Consider the following 14,719-nt stretch of genomic DNA (forward strand, 5'->3'; position numbering starts at 1 on the left):
GTTACTTCAACAGGCACCTAATATAATGCTTCGCGGTACATGCATGCATGCAGTGGATTTTGCGACGACACGAAAAAGCACAAAAACTTTGTCTGATATTTGCGCCTTAAACCGCACTGAAATCTGAAGGGTAACTCAAGTCCTTGAATGAGAACTTTACTGAGTTAAAAAAGAGAGGGTGAGAGAAAGATAAAGGATAAGGGAATGTCATGGAACAAAAACAAGCAGAGTGAACTTGAAGCTTAGTCTAAAGTTAGAAATGTAAACTTCGGACAAGGATGGACTAACATACAACCCATCCAAGAACAACAAACAACAGTGGGATCCTAGGAGTGGGATTTTTTTAAGCACTTGTGTCTCAAACAAAATAAAAAAAATGTTATTTGAGGAGAACATTTATCATCGTTGTTATTAAGTGCAGTGTTACATTGCCATCTACTGGTGAAATCATTTTAACCCCTTTATTTCCATTTTTGTACTACAGCTGCTTTAATATTGCAGGTAATGATCAATTAACCCCTTCATCACTTTAGTCATACAGGACAAAAGGCAGCTGTGCTTTAAACCAGAAACCCAATGACACCATACTGCACTAAAAGTGTGTGCGTTTAACACATTAAAGATTAAATAATAAAAAGGTAGCAATGTGTTGTCTGTGAAGGTTCTCAGTCATCCAGGTCATTGTAGTCAAAGGAGCTTGCAAAGAAAAGCGTCTGGACTTCTTTAAGTTACTTGAAGACGTTTCACCTCTCATCCGAGAAGCTTCTTCAGTTCTAAGGTCAAATGGTGGAGAGTCCCAGATATAAACCTAGTGGGAGTATCCCACTGTGCAATGTGTAGCAATGTGTTTTGCTCACCCAGGCCGTAGTCAGCTGACTGGGGGTCATCGTTGTCTCCGTCCTGGCTGATCTTGTGGAGATGCTCCAGGTAGGAATCAGTGTGGAATTTGGCCATTTCCTCTATAGTGGCCACGTGGGGTTTGACAATGCTGGAGAGAGTAGAGAGAAAGAGTGATTTAACAGCAGAGACACTGCAGTGACAAACAGACATAAGAAATGGAGTTAAAAATAACAGTTACCAGGGTAAAAAGAGAAACTTTATATAATTACCGGAGTGTTTACCTGAAAAAGTGGAATTTGGGGGATTTTTCAGCTTTTTTTGATAGACACAGTAGACAGGAAAGCAGGAGCAGACAGAGAAGGGGTAAAACAGGCAGGGCCACGGGTTGGACTCAAACTCAGACTAGCCACTCTTAGCTGTAAGGCATGTGGTCGCCCACTTAATGCACTGAGCTAAACTGGTAACATCATTTGTAAATGATTATAAATGAAAGAACACAAGTTTTATTTGTACTTCACGCATACATTGTTTCTAAGGCTGTCCACCATAGTAGACGTGACACAACCAGTGGTTACTAGGGAGGTTGTTGGCTCTCGCTGGGTGAAAGAAGATGCTGCACCAGAAACCTTCTAGTGATTTCTTTTGTTGCTAGCAGACTGTCACCATCTCCGCCACCTACCAGCCAAGCAATAGTAAAACTTTTGTCTCAGGAGGTTTTTGTTATCATCCCTTTCTCACAGTGAGCAAGTCAGGAATTTTGGCATCATTTTGGACAGTGTTCCCAGTTTTGACCAACATCTTAATAAGTCCCCAAATCCTGATTTAGTTACGCTGCAATAGGCCAAGGGTGATTGGGGCTTCCCATGACAGACTAAATGTTTCTTCTTTACTCACCTGTTTTCACTCTCAGTGTGTTTATACAGCACTCTGCTGCTTTAATCATTAGTTATTAATCGCTGATCACACCAGCAGCTCACCTCATGTGTTGAAGCAGTCCATAGGCTTCTATCAGTGAGTGGACCATACTCGCCTAGTAACAGAGGTAAAGACAAGGATATCGTTTTCCAGATTAGGAAAAGGCTGCTACCTAACTAGCTCTGTAACGCTTCTCATTCAGTTCAACTCACCCGGTTTGGCACTTTGGATAAAGTGTCGCAGGTCTGGATGTACTCCGGACCGTAAACATACGCGACTCTTCGTTTACTGCAGCTGTCGTCATCATCGCTGTCACCTCTGAAACTCATTTAGGTTGCCTGAAATCCAAATGTTTAGATGGAGCTGAAATATAAGGCAAATTCTGAACACAGAGAGCGGCTTCTACTGCCCGAGTCTGGCGTCACACTGTCAACATTCCGTGTTACCCACCCGGTAAAGCTGGCTTCAACCATGAGATTAACAGACATACAGGTTTTGAAAATTATAACTTTGTGTTTTATATTATGTCTTAATGCTATTTTATCTCGTTGAAAAAAGTCCATTCGATAATTCTGTAGCGAGAGATAGAAGATTTTAAGAACTCATCTAAAGTTCCGCGCGAGGACACTTTGTCTCCATTTCAGCGGACGCACGTGAGGTGCATTCTGGGATTCCTTGTAGTCTTTTTGCGGAACTTCAACCGCTGCATTGATAGCCAACCGATAAACTCGTCAAAACAGACGAGTCTGCTGAATATAATGCGTGTTCACCCTAACTTTGTCCTTCCACCAACCCAGACATGTATTTCATCAAACAACCTTCTGTAGGAGAGGGGAAAACGGCAGTAAACTGAAACAGAGCCTGGTTAAACTCCAATAAACGTGTAGTTAACTAAGGGGGGCAGTGTTCTCCATTGTGACATCACCCTAAGATATATGCATTGTTTGTTTGTTTTTTCATAGCTATAAAAGCCTAACCCCTATCCCCCTTACCCCATAACTACCCATAATTTAAAGTTATTAAGTCAAAATTCCAACTTATAGATATCTTCTAGCGCTGCTGTTTTCAGATTTTCAGAGTGTTTAACTGGACACATTTTGAAGTTTGGTGAGTCTGTATAATTGTTGAGTTTGAAAAGCAGGGAGTAGCTGAGTAGAAATTCCGTGTTGTCCTCTCTGTGCGAGAGCTGCTTTAGCTCCTTGTCCGTCTTCTTCAGCTCAGAGATCTCCTACTCCAGCTTCTTCTGAAGCATTATAACTCGACACCTTTCCTTTTTCTGCTGGGATTTGATTTGCAGAGTTTCTCTTGATCCATTTTGTAGCCTGGGTGTCAATTTTTGTCTGCAAAATGCATGCCAAACATTATCACTGTGAGAGGAGAAGGTGATATGTACTGGGTTACACTGTGTTTAAGGAAATCATGGGATTTCAGAAGGTCACCTCCTCTCAGTTGAGAAATAATGGTAAATGGCCTGTATTTGTATAGCGCTTTACTTGTCCCTTAGGACCCAAAGCGCTTTACACATCCAGTCATCCATGCACACATTCACACACTGGTGATGGCAAGCTACATTGTAGCTACAGCCACCCTGGGGCGCACTGACAGAGACGAGGCTGCCAGACACTGGCGCCACTGGGCCCTCTGACCACCACCAGTAGGCAACGGGTGAAGTGTCTTGCCCAAGGACACAACGCCCGAGACTGTCCAAGCCGGGGCTCGAACCGGGCTTGGAAAAATGTTTCCATGAGTGAGAGTCATCCAATGGAAGTATTTCGTTATTAATTTTCATTGGATGCTATGGTGGTTTGCTGTTTTGCATGTGTTTATTTTAGCAAGTTTTACTTCCCACCTTTGAGACCACGAGTCTTTGTTTCATTCTTTCTATTATTTATTTTGAGTTTATTTTAATAAGTTGTATTAAACAGCTTGACCTACTCCTATTTGAGTGATATTGTCTATAACCAATGAGCACTAAACATTCCTTAGGTTAGACGGATTACATGCATGGGAGAGGTAAAAATGGGCTGTATACAGAATAAAAGAGCATGAGGGCATTGTGAAAAAGTAATGTGATATCCTCCCTAAAAGTTGATTCTGTTCATCTAGACGTAGCATTTTCAGTACGAGAAACATTTCGTCAATCATCCATGTGATTTTTTCAGTCTCATCTGCAGGTTTCCCCAACTTTATAAACAGTACCTTTGCACAATGACTGAAACTAGCACCACTGGTGAATAATGGGCTGTGAGGTCAGTTTCTTGTTAATATTCAAATTGTCATGACCATTGATCAACAACCACAGATCAAAGACTTTTAATCAGTGACCACTGATCATTGATCGGTGACCACTGACCAACTCCCCGGATCTCGTCTCGCAATTTATGTTCTCCCTGCCATTCCTGTTCTGACTAATTTTTTCCCTCCTTCTTTACAGACAATCCCTATTTGCTTGTTAAACATGTTATGACTGCCCTGATCCTGGCTCTACATACCCCTTTTGTTGAAAAATAAACACACTTACTTATGATCTGTTGTGTAACTTTGCTTTCTGGGTCCTACCAAAATCCGTGGTCTTTTGGAGCTTTTTCTACAGCAGCAGTCACCAAATTCATGAAGTGAACACACAATAAATATAGAACTCTATGTATTATTCATAATTAGTCAGCTTTATTATTTTGATTTCTTTACATAGTTAGCAAAGTGTTTATGTTTTTGTATTTTTCTTTTTATATATACAGTATTTATTCAGTAAGTGATTAAGTAGATGACAGGAAAAGACATTAGTAATCATATGAGTAACCAACTGAGTTCAGGAAGTTGCTATCACGTTGCCACTGCCCTGTTCCCCAGAGCAGAATAGGACAGTCACTTAAAATTCTAAATTCGCACAACTATTAGGTCATTACACTCTGACAGGGGCTATTTACATTAAAAACGAACAATCTTAAAGAAGTTAGACTAATTTCCTTGTCAGTCTGTCTAATTTTTATGTATTTCTTCTTGTCTTTTACTGTTTGTTTGATTTATTGACTTCATTGTTGATCTAAGCCTTGACATGCGACAATGTTTGTGAGTAATGTTTGGGATGGTAGTTTGCCTGGGTAAGATGCAAACCAGATACCTTTTTCTAAGATTAACATTGCAGAAACAATATAAATTCCAACTATATAAAGCCACATGCTGTATTTTTATATTCATACATGTAGTACAAGTACAGGAAGAAATATATTACATTACTGTCAATACTTCATGTTTTTTCCATGCTGCCAAGGAGAAAGAACAACAAGCTACCTACCTAAAAACTTAGAATTTTACTGTAAGATGGTTTGACTGGCCCTTGACCAGTGAGCAGAAAAATAGGCAAACAAAACAGATACATTTTCTTTCATGGTGTTATATATGGTAATAAGCACAATCTACTTCAACTCATTAAATGTAGCAGTGGTGTCAGTCCAATAACTCTTCCAAATCCACAGTCCAGCATAAAGTGGTGCAGTGAATGTGGTCTGGACTCTGTAGAGGAGGGTCATGGAGTCACAGACACTGTAGAAGGACAGAATACCTCCTCTGGGATCCACGTACACTCCTACTTTGGAGGACAGCAGGCCTGAGATGGTATTTGTAATGTTGTTATGTTTGAGTTTGTAGCTTTTGTTGTAACACTCTAATGCCCAAGATGTATTGTTGCTTCCAAACTTACTTTGATCCAGTCTTGTTTCATTCTTATAGGAAACGGCTACTGAAACCCCTTCCCCTTTCCATTGCACTTCCCAGTAAGAAGGTCCAATCAGACTCTCTTTACTCAGGACCTGCTGTTCAATGGTAAACCTGTCTCTTTTTTTAAGACCGGAGTTCTTACATGGAAATGGAGCATTGTCTGATACGGTTCTGTTCTGATTTGATAGAAAGAGTTTGCGGTGCACTGTATCTGGGTCCGTTGTCAGTTGACATGAATATGTTAAAAACTCATCTCTGGTCTTAGGTTGTGCTTGTGGCAGTAAAACATCTGGTGATCTTACTCTAAGAGTGAGTTTACTCCATTCCTCACTTAGAAACATTTTGAGTTTATCTCTGGCTTCTGACACTGCTCTTTCAAGATCGTCAAGGTATTTAACTGGACAAATTCTGAAGCTTGGTGAGTCAATAGAATCAGTGAGTTTGGGGATTTGGGAGTAACTACATAAAAATTCAATGTGGTCCTCTGTGTATGAAAGCTGCTTTAGCTCCTCTTCTTTCCTCTTCAGCTTAGTGATCTCCTGCTTCAATTTATTCTGAAGCTTATTGACTCGCCTCTCTTCAGTTTTCTGCTGGAAATTGATCTGCTGCTTTAGATTTCAGCCTTTTTCTTTAATGAAACTCACCAGCTCATTGATGATGGTCTCAATGTCCTTTTCAGCGCTATCAGAAGATTGCAGAATTTCCTCTATTTCCTTCCCAAGCACGTTCACTTCTCCTTCTTCGGTCTGAATTCTCCGGTGAACATTTTGCAAAATCACCTCAAATTCTTTTTGCATTTCAATTGTGTTGTGGCGTTTATGTTCTTTCACACAGCAGAGATAGCAGATACATTTTTGATCAGTACGGCAGAACATCTTCATCATTTCATTATGAGTTGAACAGATGTTCCCTTTCAGCCTGTTTGATGGTTTGATTAGCTTGTGTTTGTCAAAAGCAGAGGAGTCATAGTGAGGCTGGAGGTGTTGCTCACAGTAAGAAACCAAACATACCAGACAGGACTTCACTGCTTTCAGCTTTCTTCCAGTGCAGACATCACAGGAAACATCTTCAGGTCCAGCATAGCAGAGATCAACTGAAGCAGGTTGGATTCCAGGTATCTTAGAGTCCTCTACTAACTCGGCTAACATGCTGTTTTTCACAACAGCAGGCCTCGGTATGAAGATTTTTCTGCACTGAGGACAGCTGTAGATTCCTTTTGGATCCTCATTATTCCAGTGGACTTTAATACAGCTCATACAGTAGTTGTGTCCACAAGAAATAGTCACTGAATCCTTCAGTAGATCCAGACAGACTGAACAGCAGAGTTTTTCGTGATTCATTGTTTGTCCTTGGAGTGTTTTTGTATGTCAAGGTAATTGAAAAACCGTTCCACTGTGAGAGGAGAAATGGAGTGTATCAGGTTACGCTTTGTTTTGGGAAACCAAGAGGCTTGACAATGTGACCCCTCCCAAGAGGCTTTTTTCCTTATAAGGGCTTTAGTTGAGTATTGCTGTATTTTTCTATGTTGATTTTTGTTTTCTATTTATGTTGGTCAGATTTATTTGCAGTAATAATGGTACAGACTAAATCCAATCCTGACTTCTCTTAATTGGCTCACTAAAAAATTATTCTTTTCACATACAAAGTCTTCAATAATCAGACTTCATCACATCTAAAGACATTACAGTACCATATCATCAATATCTCAGACTACTGGTTCCCAAAATAGATGGATTCAGTAGAGTCAAGGTGACTGTTTATGTGAAAATCAAATGAGCATCTTTGAAACAAGGGAGGGTGCATTAAGGGTACGTATTTTGCCATCTTACAATGCTGTGATTGTAACCGTTCCTTGACTCTCTGTGAATGGTGATCCTGCCTTTTGATCAGTGCTTATGACAAGTTGCATATTGACAATGATGAAACTGAGCCAAGAGCCCATTGTTAATCAGGGTTGATGAACAGGTTTTAACCAGGACAGGCAGATTTTTTTGTGTCCAAAAAGTATTAAACATGTTTTTCTACAACAGTAAGAGCATCACTGAATGTTCTGGGCTTCTATTTTGTCCTGCACTTTTTCAAGTTTTACTGCCTAGATTTTTGCTACTATTGCAATTTTTACTCGCAATAGTAGCATGACCGAGCGGTCTAAGGTGCTGGATTTAGGCTCCAGTCTCTTCGGGGGCGTGGGTTCGAATCCCACTGCTGCCATAGTCTTCAGGTTCTTTTCGTGTTTCTTCCATCCCTACCAATAAATTGTAAAGGTTGCAGTGGAAATCAAATCTGTTACAGAATGTCTGTCAAGTACAATCAAGCAGGAATCTCATCAAGAGCAATTCTTCCAAACCAGGGTGATGTTAAGTGTTGTGGAAGTTTTCCATTCAATAAAGCATGCAGACAAGCAGTGAGTGCTAGCTAACATTCTTGCTAGCTAACATGCTAAAATCCAGTGGCACCAAGGTATTATACAATAAAATTATGTGATTAATACATGAATAAAAGAAATTATTTTTCAAAAGTCATTTACCATGTGCAGATGTTTCATATATTTTTATTCACGGTGTCAACACTGACTGGTTAGTGGCTACTCAAGTGTGCTTCAAGTCCACCGCATTGTAAGGTGTTAGATTGTGTGGTCTAAGGATCTGGGTTAAGACTCCAGGCTCCTCACACATGTGGGTTGAAATCCTATTGCTGCAATAAGAGTTTAACCAGGGCAGGCAGATGCTATTGTATCCAAAAACATTCAGGCAAGTATTAAACATGTTTTTCTACAACAGCAAGAGCATCACTGAATGTTCTGGGCTTCTATTTTGTGCTGCACTTTTTCAAGTTTTACTGTCTAGATTTTTGAGATGAAGTCCTTACTCGTAATGGTAGCATGACCGAGCGGTCTAAGGTGCAGGATTAAGGCTCCAGTCTCTTCGGAGGCGTGGGTTCCAATCCCACTGCTGCCATTGTGTTCTAGCGGCAAAGTTTTGTTTCTTCCATGCCTTACCAATAAATTGTAAGGGCTACAGTGGAAATCAAATCTGTTATAGAACGTCTGTCAAGTCCAAACATGCAGCAAAGTTGTTCAGAAGGGTTAAAGAAATCTGAGCTGGCAGCAATCACTTCAGAGTGTCGGGTCAGAACACTTGCAAATGGTCAGATGTGAGAGGAACAAACAGGCAGAGTCCAGGAATAAAGTTGTCATTCTTTGTATTTCCAATTGAGAATGTGCCCGCAGCTGGGCGTGAGTGTGTGTGTGTGGTTTCTGTAGACAAAGCATAATGATACAAATCAAATTACATAATAAACATAAAGATACAACTGAGGTGTACTCAAGTACAGTATATAACTAAATAAGCTGACATTATACTTCAGACTGGTTACATAAACTTAAAGTCAGACATTATGCATTAACACACCGCATACAAATATGCACTGAAGGCAACTTTACATTGGGTTATCATCTGTTACACAGAGCACAGAATCAACAACACGATAACAACGAATCTCTCTGCTAGAAACTAATTAGCGAACAAATCTGTTATGCTAGCGAACTGCCACTTGTACATAACGTCACTTAAACAGAAGCAGAAACTGCTGGTAAGTCATCAAATACACTCATGGCTGAACACCAACATAACTGAGTGAAGTAAACATTAACTTACAGTCTTATGAACGCACACACTGTCCGTTGTTCGGCTGCCGTTTGTCTCTGAACTAAATTTGCGGACATGCACACCGATGGTGCATTCAGGGGGCATAGGAAATCCTATACACAAACCTAACCCTTTTGTACAGCCGCCCCCAAATTTGGTGTACAAATTTGACCTTGATGGAATGTCCTCTGCACCTAAGCAGAATCCTGAGGTAGAACAGGCAACCTGATGAGCCATGCCACCGGGCGAGTGTAAGTTCGGTCCTTTACTTGAACGACTGCAGCTCTGACACGATCATCGGCCCCCAGTAAGATAGTTTTCACAGTTCCTACTTGCCAGAGTGCTCGTGGGGTCTGCTGATCAACAATGAGAACCACAGATCCAACTGCAATGTTGTCTGTTTCCTTGTGCCATTTCTGCCGTGGTTGCAAGGTGGGCATAAAATGCCGTATGAAATGCTTCCAGAATTGGTCAGCCAGGACTTGAGTGTGTCTCCACCTCTTACGACTGAGCAGCTCGGATTCTGGATAGAACACTTGGGGTAGAGAGCAATCTGGCCGCCCCATCAACAAAGAGTAGGGCGTGATGGGATCTGGGTCTGCGATGTCTGAAGAAACATAACTCAAAGGTCTGGAGTTGCGTATACTCTCCACCTCAAGCAGGACAGTCCTCAGCAATTCCTCTGACACTATCTGCGCTCCCAACGTGGTGCCCACTTTAATGAGCATAGGGCCGAAGCAGTCCATTCCAGTCGAATAGAAAGCAGGTCGGAAGAGCCTCAAACTTGAGGGCGGCAAATCTGCCATTTTTGGGACATCTGGCTGACCTCTCCACTTCTTGCATTCGAGACAGTAATGCTGATGTCTTCTGACTGCTTCTCTCCCCCTTAAGATCCAGTATTTCCGGCGCAACTCAGCGAAAACACGTTCAGCTCCCGGGTGGTTGAGCTTATTGTCACATCGCTGGATTAGAAGCTTCGTAACTGGGTGAGCAGGTTCTAGAAGTACAGGATGTAGTACCTCAGGGCTCAGGCCTTCGCATCTGCGGAGTCGACCTCCAACTCTACTCAAGTCAGAAGCCTTGTCATACTCAGGAGCGAGGGTAATTAGCCTGCTACTGGATGGAATCAGCTTCTCTGGTTTAAGTAATGTGAATTCTCTCGGAAAGCTCTCCATCTGAGAATGTCTAAGCAGGACCAGCTCTGCCCTTTCAAAGTCATCAGCATCAGGTTGACTGGTGTCATTAGCCGCCCCGTGCATCAATCGAGCAGTGGCTTTCAGGAGTTCCTCATATGTGCTGAACTGTTTGATGTCAGGTATTGCTGGACTAGTGGATCCAGTAAGCAGACCACAGAACACTGGCTTCTTCAGCTCCTCCACTTCCTCCTTAGCTTCTCCCACCGGTGCTTGTGGCCAAAGGCTGGGTGGCAGCTGAAGAAATGGCGGCCCCCGGCTCCAGCGATTCTCACCAGCAAGCTGAGCCACAGTTTTCCCTCTCGTGATATCATCTGCTGGATTGGTTCCTGAGTCAACGTACCGCCAAGATGCTGCAGCAGAGAGTTCTTGTACCTCTGCAACTCTGGTTCCCACAAAGACTTTATATCTGCATGAATCTGAATGGAGCCAGTTAAGCACTGTAGTCGAGCTGGTCGAGTTCACTTTCCCACAAACGCCAGGCATGGAGCAGATTCTCAGGTAAGTGAGGATCCTCCCATCCTCTTTTCTTGTCCCAGAGGTGTTGCACGATGACCTTTGCCCTGGTTGTATATGGAATAAGAAACCCGAGAGGATCATACTGCTGGGCGAGCAGCCGATAAATGTTGCGCATTGTTGGCTCCGAACTGACGCTCTGCTGATGCTTGTGCCAGAGTGCATCAGTCTTACAGTGCCATACGAGTCCTAGAGTGCGCTCTTGAGGATCGGCTGACTCCTGGGAGAGCCAGAGAACGCTACCCTCTGACTGGGACTCAACTGGTAGGTGGCTGATGACCGTGTGGACATTGCTAGCCCATTGTCGTAGTTCAAATCCACCCTCCAAGAGGAGAGAATGCAGGCGATCCACCAACTTCTTGGCTTGGCCTTCTGATGGGAGGCTCTGCAAACAGTTGTCAACATAGAAATTACGTTCTATGGACAGACGAGCATCCTCTCCTGGCTCAGTGTGTTTCTGGACATGGTGTTGAAGTGCAAAGGTAGCGCAGCACGGACTGCATGTAGTCCCAAAGGGAAGCACCTGCCATTGGTAGATGGTGGGTTTTTCGTCTACCTCCATGTCTCGCCACAGGAAACAGAGAAAGGGTTTGTCCTCATCTAGCAGACGGACCTGATGGAACATCCCCTTTATGTCACTGCTGAAGGCGACTAGGTGTTCCCTGAACCTGAGAAGGACTCCCAACAGGCTAGCTCCCAGTGTAGGCCCTGGAAGAAGGCAGTCGTTCAGGCTCTGACCCTTGTAGGTGAAGGAACAGTTGAACACTATCCTGTCCTTCCCGTTGTGGTGCACCATGTGATGGGGGATAAACCACGAACAGTTACTCACTGCGGCCTCTTCCGGTGCAACAGCTGTGACGAAGCCAGCCTGCAGCAGTTTTTGGATTTCCCGAGAGTAGGCAGCTGCCTTCTGTGGTTCTCTGGCAAGTTGTTTCTCTGTACCACGAAGCTGTGCCAAAACTGCCTCTGGTGTAGCACGAAGAGGGGGAAGATTCTTCTTCCACAGTAGTGGGGTGGCGTAGCGGTTTACTCCATCAATTGTTACTCGAATTGTCCTTTCCTCAAGTCTCTGAATGGCCTCAGCGTCTTGTCGGGACCTGGTAATGAGCCGCTCACTCCGGTATGGCAAGGTATCCATCTTCCAGAGTCTCTCAACATGGCTGAAGAGCTCAGCTTCTGGTGAGGCCCCAGAGGTGAAGAGACACTGCTGTGGGGTTAGCCGCTGACGTAGGAATCTCGATGGACCCTGTAAAGTCCATCCAAGTCGGGTGTGCACAGCTGCAGGTCCACCTGGAGGGCCTAGACATACTGGCTCCACAGGAGTGAGAAGATGTGGATTATCCGACCCAATAAGCAGAAGGGGCTGTACTTCCTTTATGTCTGGCAGTGGCAGGTGCTTAAGGTGACGGTACCGCTCCTGTAATGCTCTTATTGGGTAACTATGGCGTGCTAGGCCAAGTTCCTTTGCTGTGAAGGCTCGGTGGATCTGGAAGGACTTGTTAGGCTGTGAGGCAGGAGAAATGGAGAATGACACAGCGGCACCATGGATGGTACAGCTATCTTGACGGACAGTGCGGAGTGCTAGGTCCTCAGCTTCCCCGTGCAGCCCCAAGCGATCAGCCGCTTCATGCAGAAGTATGGTACGCTCTGAACCATCATCCAGTATAGCATAGGTTTCAACCATCTTGGTACTGCTCCTAATGATGACACGACTTAGCTTGAGTAGCACCTGACTGCTATTGGTTTGCCGGTCTACGTACAGTGTCTCAGAGGTGGAACTTACTAAGCATGTGCTTTCCTCTGGTGCACTGGTTGAATCAGAGGCTGTAGCATCTGGGCTGGTATTGACATCATGAAGAACTTCAAGATGTCGGCGCCCACATGGTTTACACTTGGCTTTGAGGTTACACTTAGCTGCTTGATGATCACGGGCGCATCGCCAGCACCTCTTATTCGCCTTGATCCACTCTGTCTTCTGCTCCTTCGACAAGAGTTTGAAGTTACTGCACTGATTCAGGTAATGCTGCACTGTATTACAGAATGGGCAGTACTTCTTGGGCCTTTCTTGTGTCGTTGGCATGTCACCTTCCATCTTTCTCCTGGGCTCACTACCATGGAGAATGGTGGTAGCCTTCTGAAACTTATGCTCAGGACGTCTCTCCTTTCGTGAAACTTGCCTCTTCCTGTCGGAGTGGTCACAGTATTGGTCTCCAATTACCTGGACACGCACCTCATCCTCAAGCCATTCAGCCAGATCAAGCAGTGCTGGTATAGGAGTGTTGATGGGATTGACAAATCTCTGGAAATTTGCTCTTAGGTCATAAGGTAGCTTAGCTAAGAGGTGAGATACATGTGAGCCACACCTCAACTCAGTCGGACCCTGTTCTCCCAACTGGTGTAACATACCCACTAGCGCATGAACTTGGAGTGCAAAAGACTTGAAGGCTCTGATGTCACCACTCCTAATGTTGGGTCCATCCATCAGTTTGGTAATCCTTTTTAAGGCCAGATGTTGAGGTTGCCCATACATTTCTGTAAGTGCTCTCATGGTGTCAGCAAATGGGAATGGACTGTTACTGTATGAGTCATCTACAAGTAGTGCATCTTCACACTTAAGGTGATCTGTCAAGATCTGGAACTTGAAGTGTTCAGGAGCATCAAGTAGAAGTATGTTATCTAGGGCTAACTTTAATCTTGCAAATTCACGTGGGTCCTCGTGCACAAAGTCGGGGATCGTTGGTTGAGGTCCACGATAAGTCTCTATTGGTTGGGCTCTGCTGAGAGAGAGTGGTGTCTGAGGGCACCCACCTGGTTGCAGGCGATCAGGTGGACACTGTCGGCGGTCATCTGGGTAGTTACCACAGCGCCTGTACGGATGACTCGAATCCTGATACCCATATCCATAAGGAGAACGATAGTGACTGTCAGGGCCGCTTGGGTGACCAGGGGTAGGATACCTGTCATCTTGTCTGTAGTATGGATCATCTTCATAGCAGGCCCCTAGTCTTGGCAATCTCGGAGGAGTGGCAGCCTGACTGTAGCTCCTGTGGCGATGAGCATACACCTCATCAACCCTTCTTTGGTCTGCATAATACGGTGACCGTCCCCTTGCTGCTGATGCTTGAAGTGGAGGGGGCCTCCCACCTGGTGTCATTGGTGAAAGAAAATCTTGAGATTCAGGGCATGAGTCGACTGAAGGTGATGGTGACTGTGCGCTGCACTCCCTGTCGAGATCTGCGTCATTTAGACTGTGAGTGAGCTCCTCAATCAGGCCATACTGGCTGTCCTTTGGATGTTGAGACTCATCCCCAAATGGCACCTGTGGAGCACTTTCAGGCTGATGTGGGCTCTTCTGACCTTTGATTGGCACCAGCTTACTAGTGTGGCCAGGTGTGGTTGACGTCCCATCCTCACAAAGTCCAGACCGTGATGTGGCATGCTGTGGAGCTAGTACAGGTGAGCTAGAGATCAATTCTGTCAGGCGTTGCACATCTAGTCGGAGTTGATTGTGTTCCTCTTTCATGTAATGAATATATTGGAGAGTTTCAGGATGAGTAGAATGCTTGCCCTGATCATCACGTGAGAGTCGGTTCTTAGCGAGGTCGTCCACTTCATAGTTCTGGAGGTATGATGGCAGCTTGCTATGTCTGTGTGGGCGGTCAGACTCTCTGTATGGGTATCGGTCTTCCATTCTGAACATATATGGCTGAAGCAGTTGCTCACCTCCGGCTCGAAGGTCCAAATGTTTAAAAGGGTTAAAGAAATCTGAGCTGGCAGCAATCACTTCAGAGTGTTATGCTAGCGAACTGCCACTTGTACATAACGTCACTTAAACAGAAGCAGAAACTGGTGGTAAGTCATCAAATACACTCCTGGCTGAACACCAACATA

General features: G+C 44.1%; 1 protein-coding gene, 1 non-coding gene and 1 pseudogene across 3 annotated transcripts in view; 1 reads left to right on the top strand and 2 right to left on the bottom strand.

Annotated features, from left to right (window-relative positions):
• hdac8 (histone deacetylase 8) overlaps positions 1–2,398 on the bottom strand; it is a 38,536-nt gene extending 36,138 nt beyond the window's left edge. The window contains exons 1-4 of one of the 2 annotated variants that reach the window (XM_085138253.1): positions 2,206–2,398; positions 1,968–2,093; positions 1,818–1,870; positions 858–988 (exon numbers count right to left, since the gene is read on the bottom strand). In XM_085138253.1, coding sequence (XP_084994379.1) covers positions 858–988; positions 1,818–1,870; positions 1,968–2,084 — 301 coding nt within the window. In that variant the 5' untranslated portion in view covers positions 2,085–2,093; positions 2,206–2,398. The other variant, XR_014870261.1, reaches the window with a different exon arrangement.
• A 1,990-nt stretch (positions 2,399–4,388) lies between these two features.
• LOC146522533 (tripartite motif-containing protein 16-like) lies at positions 4,389–7,054 on the bottom strand (annotated as a pseudogene).
• Positions 7,055–7,601: 547 nt separating this feature from the next.
• trnal-uag (transfer RNA leucine (anticodon UAG)) lies at positions 7,602–7,683 on the top strand. Its single transcript has one exon. It is a non-coding gene; the product is annotated as a tRNA-Leu (tRNA).
• The last annotated feature ends 7,036 nt before the right edge of the window (positions 7,684–14,719 follow it).

This window comes from Neolamprologus multifasciatus, chromosome 3 (assembly GCF_963576455.1).
Source record: "Neolamprologus multifasciatus chromosome 3, fNeoMul1.2, whole genome shotgun sequence".
Taxonomy (NCBI): domain Eukaryota; kingdom Metazoa; phylum Chordata; class Actinopteri; order Cichliformes; family Cichlidae; genus Neolamprologus; species Neolamprologus multifasciatus.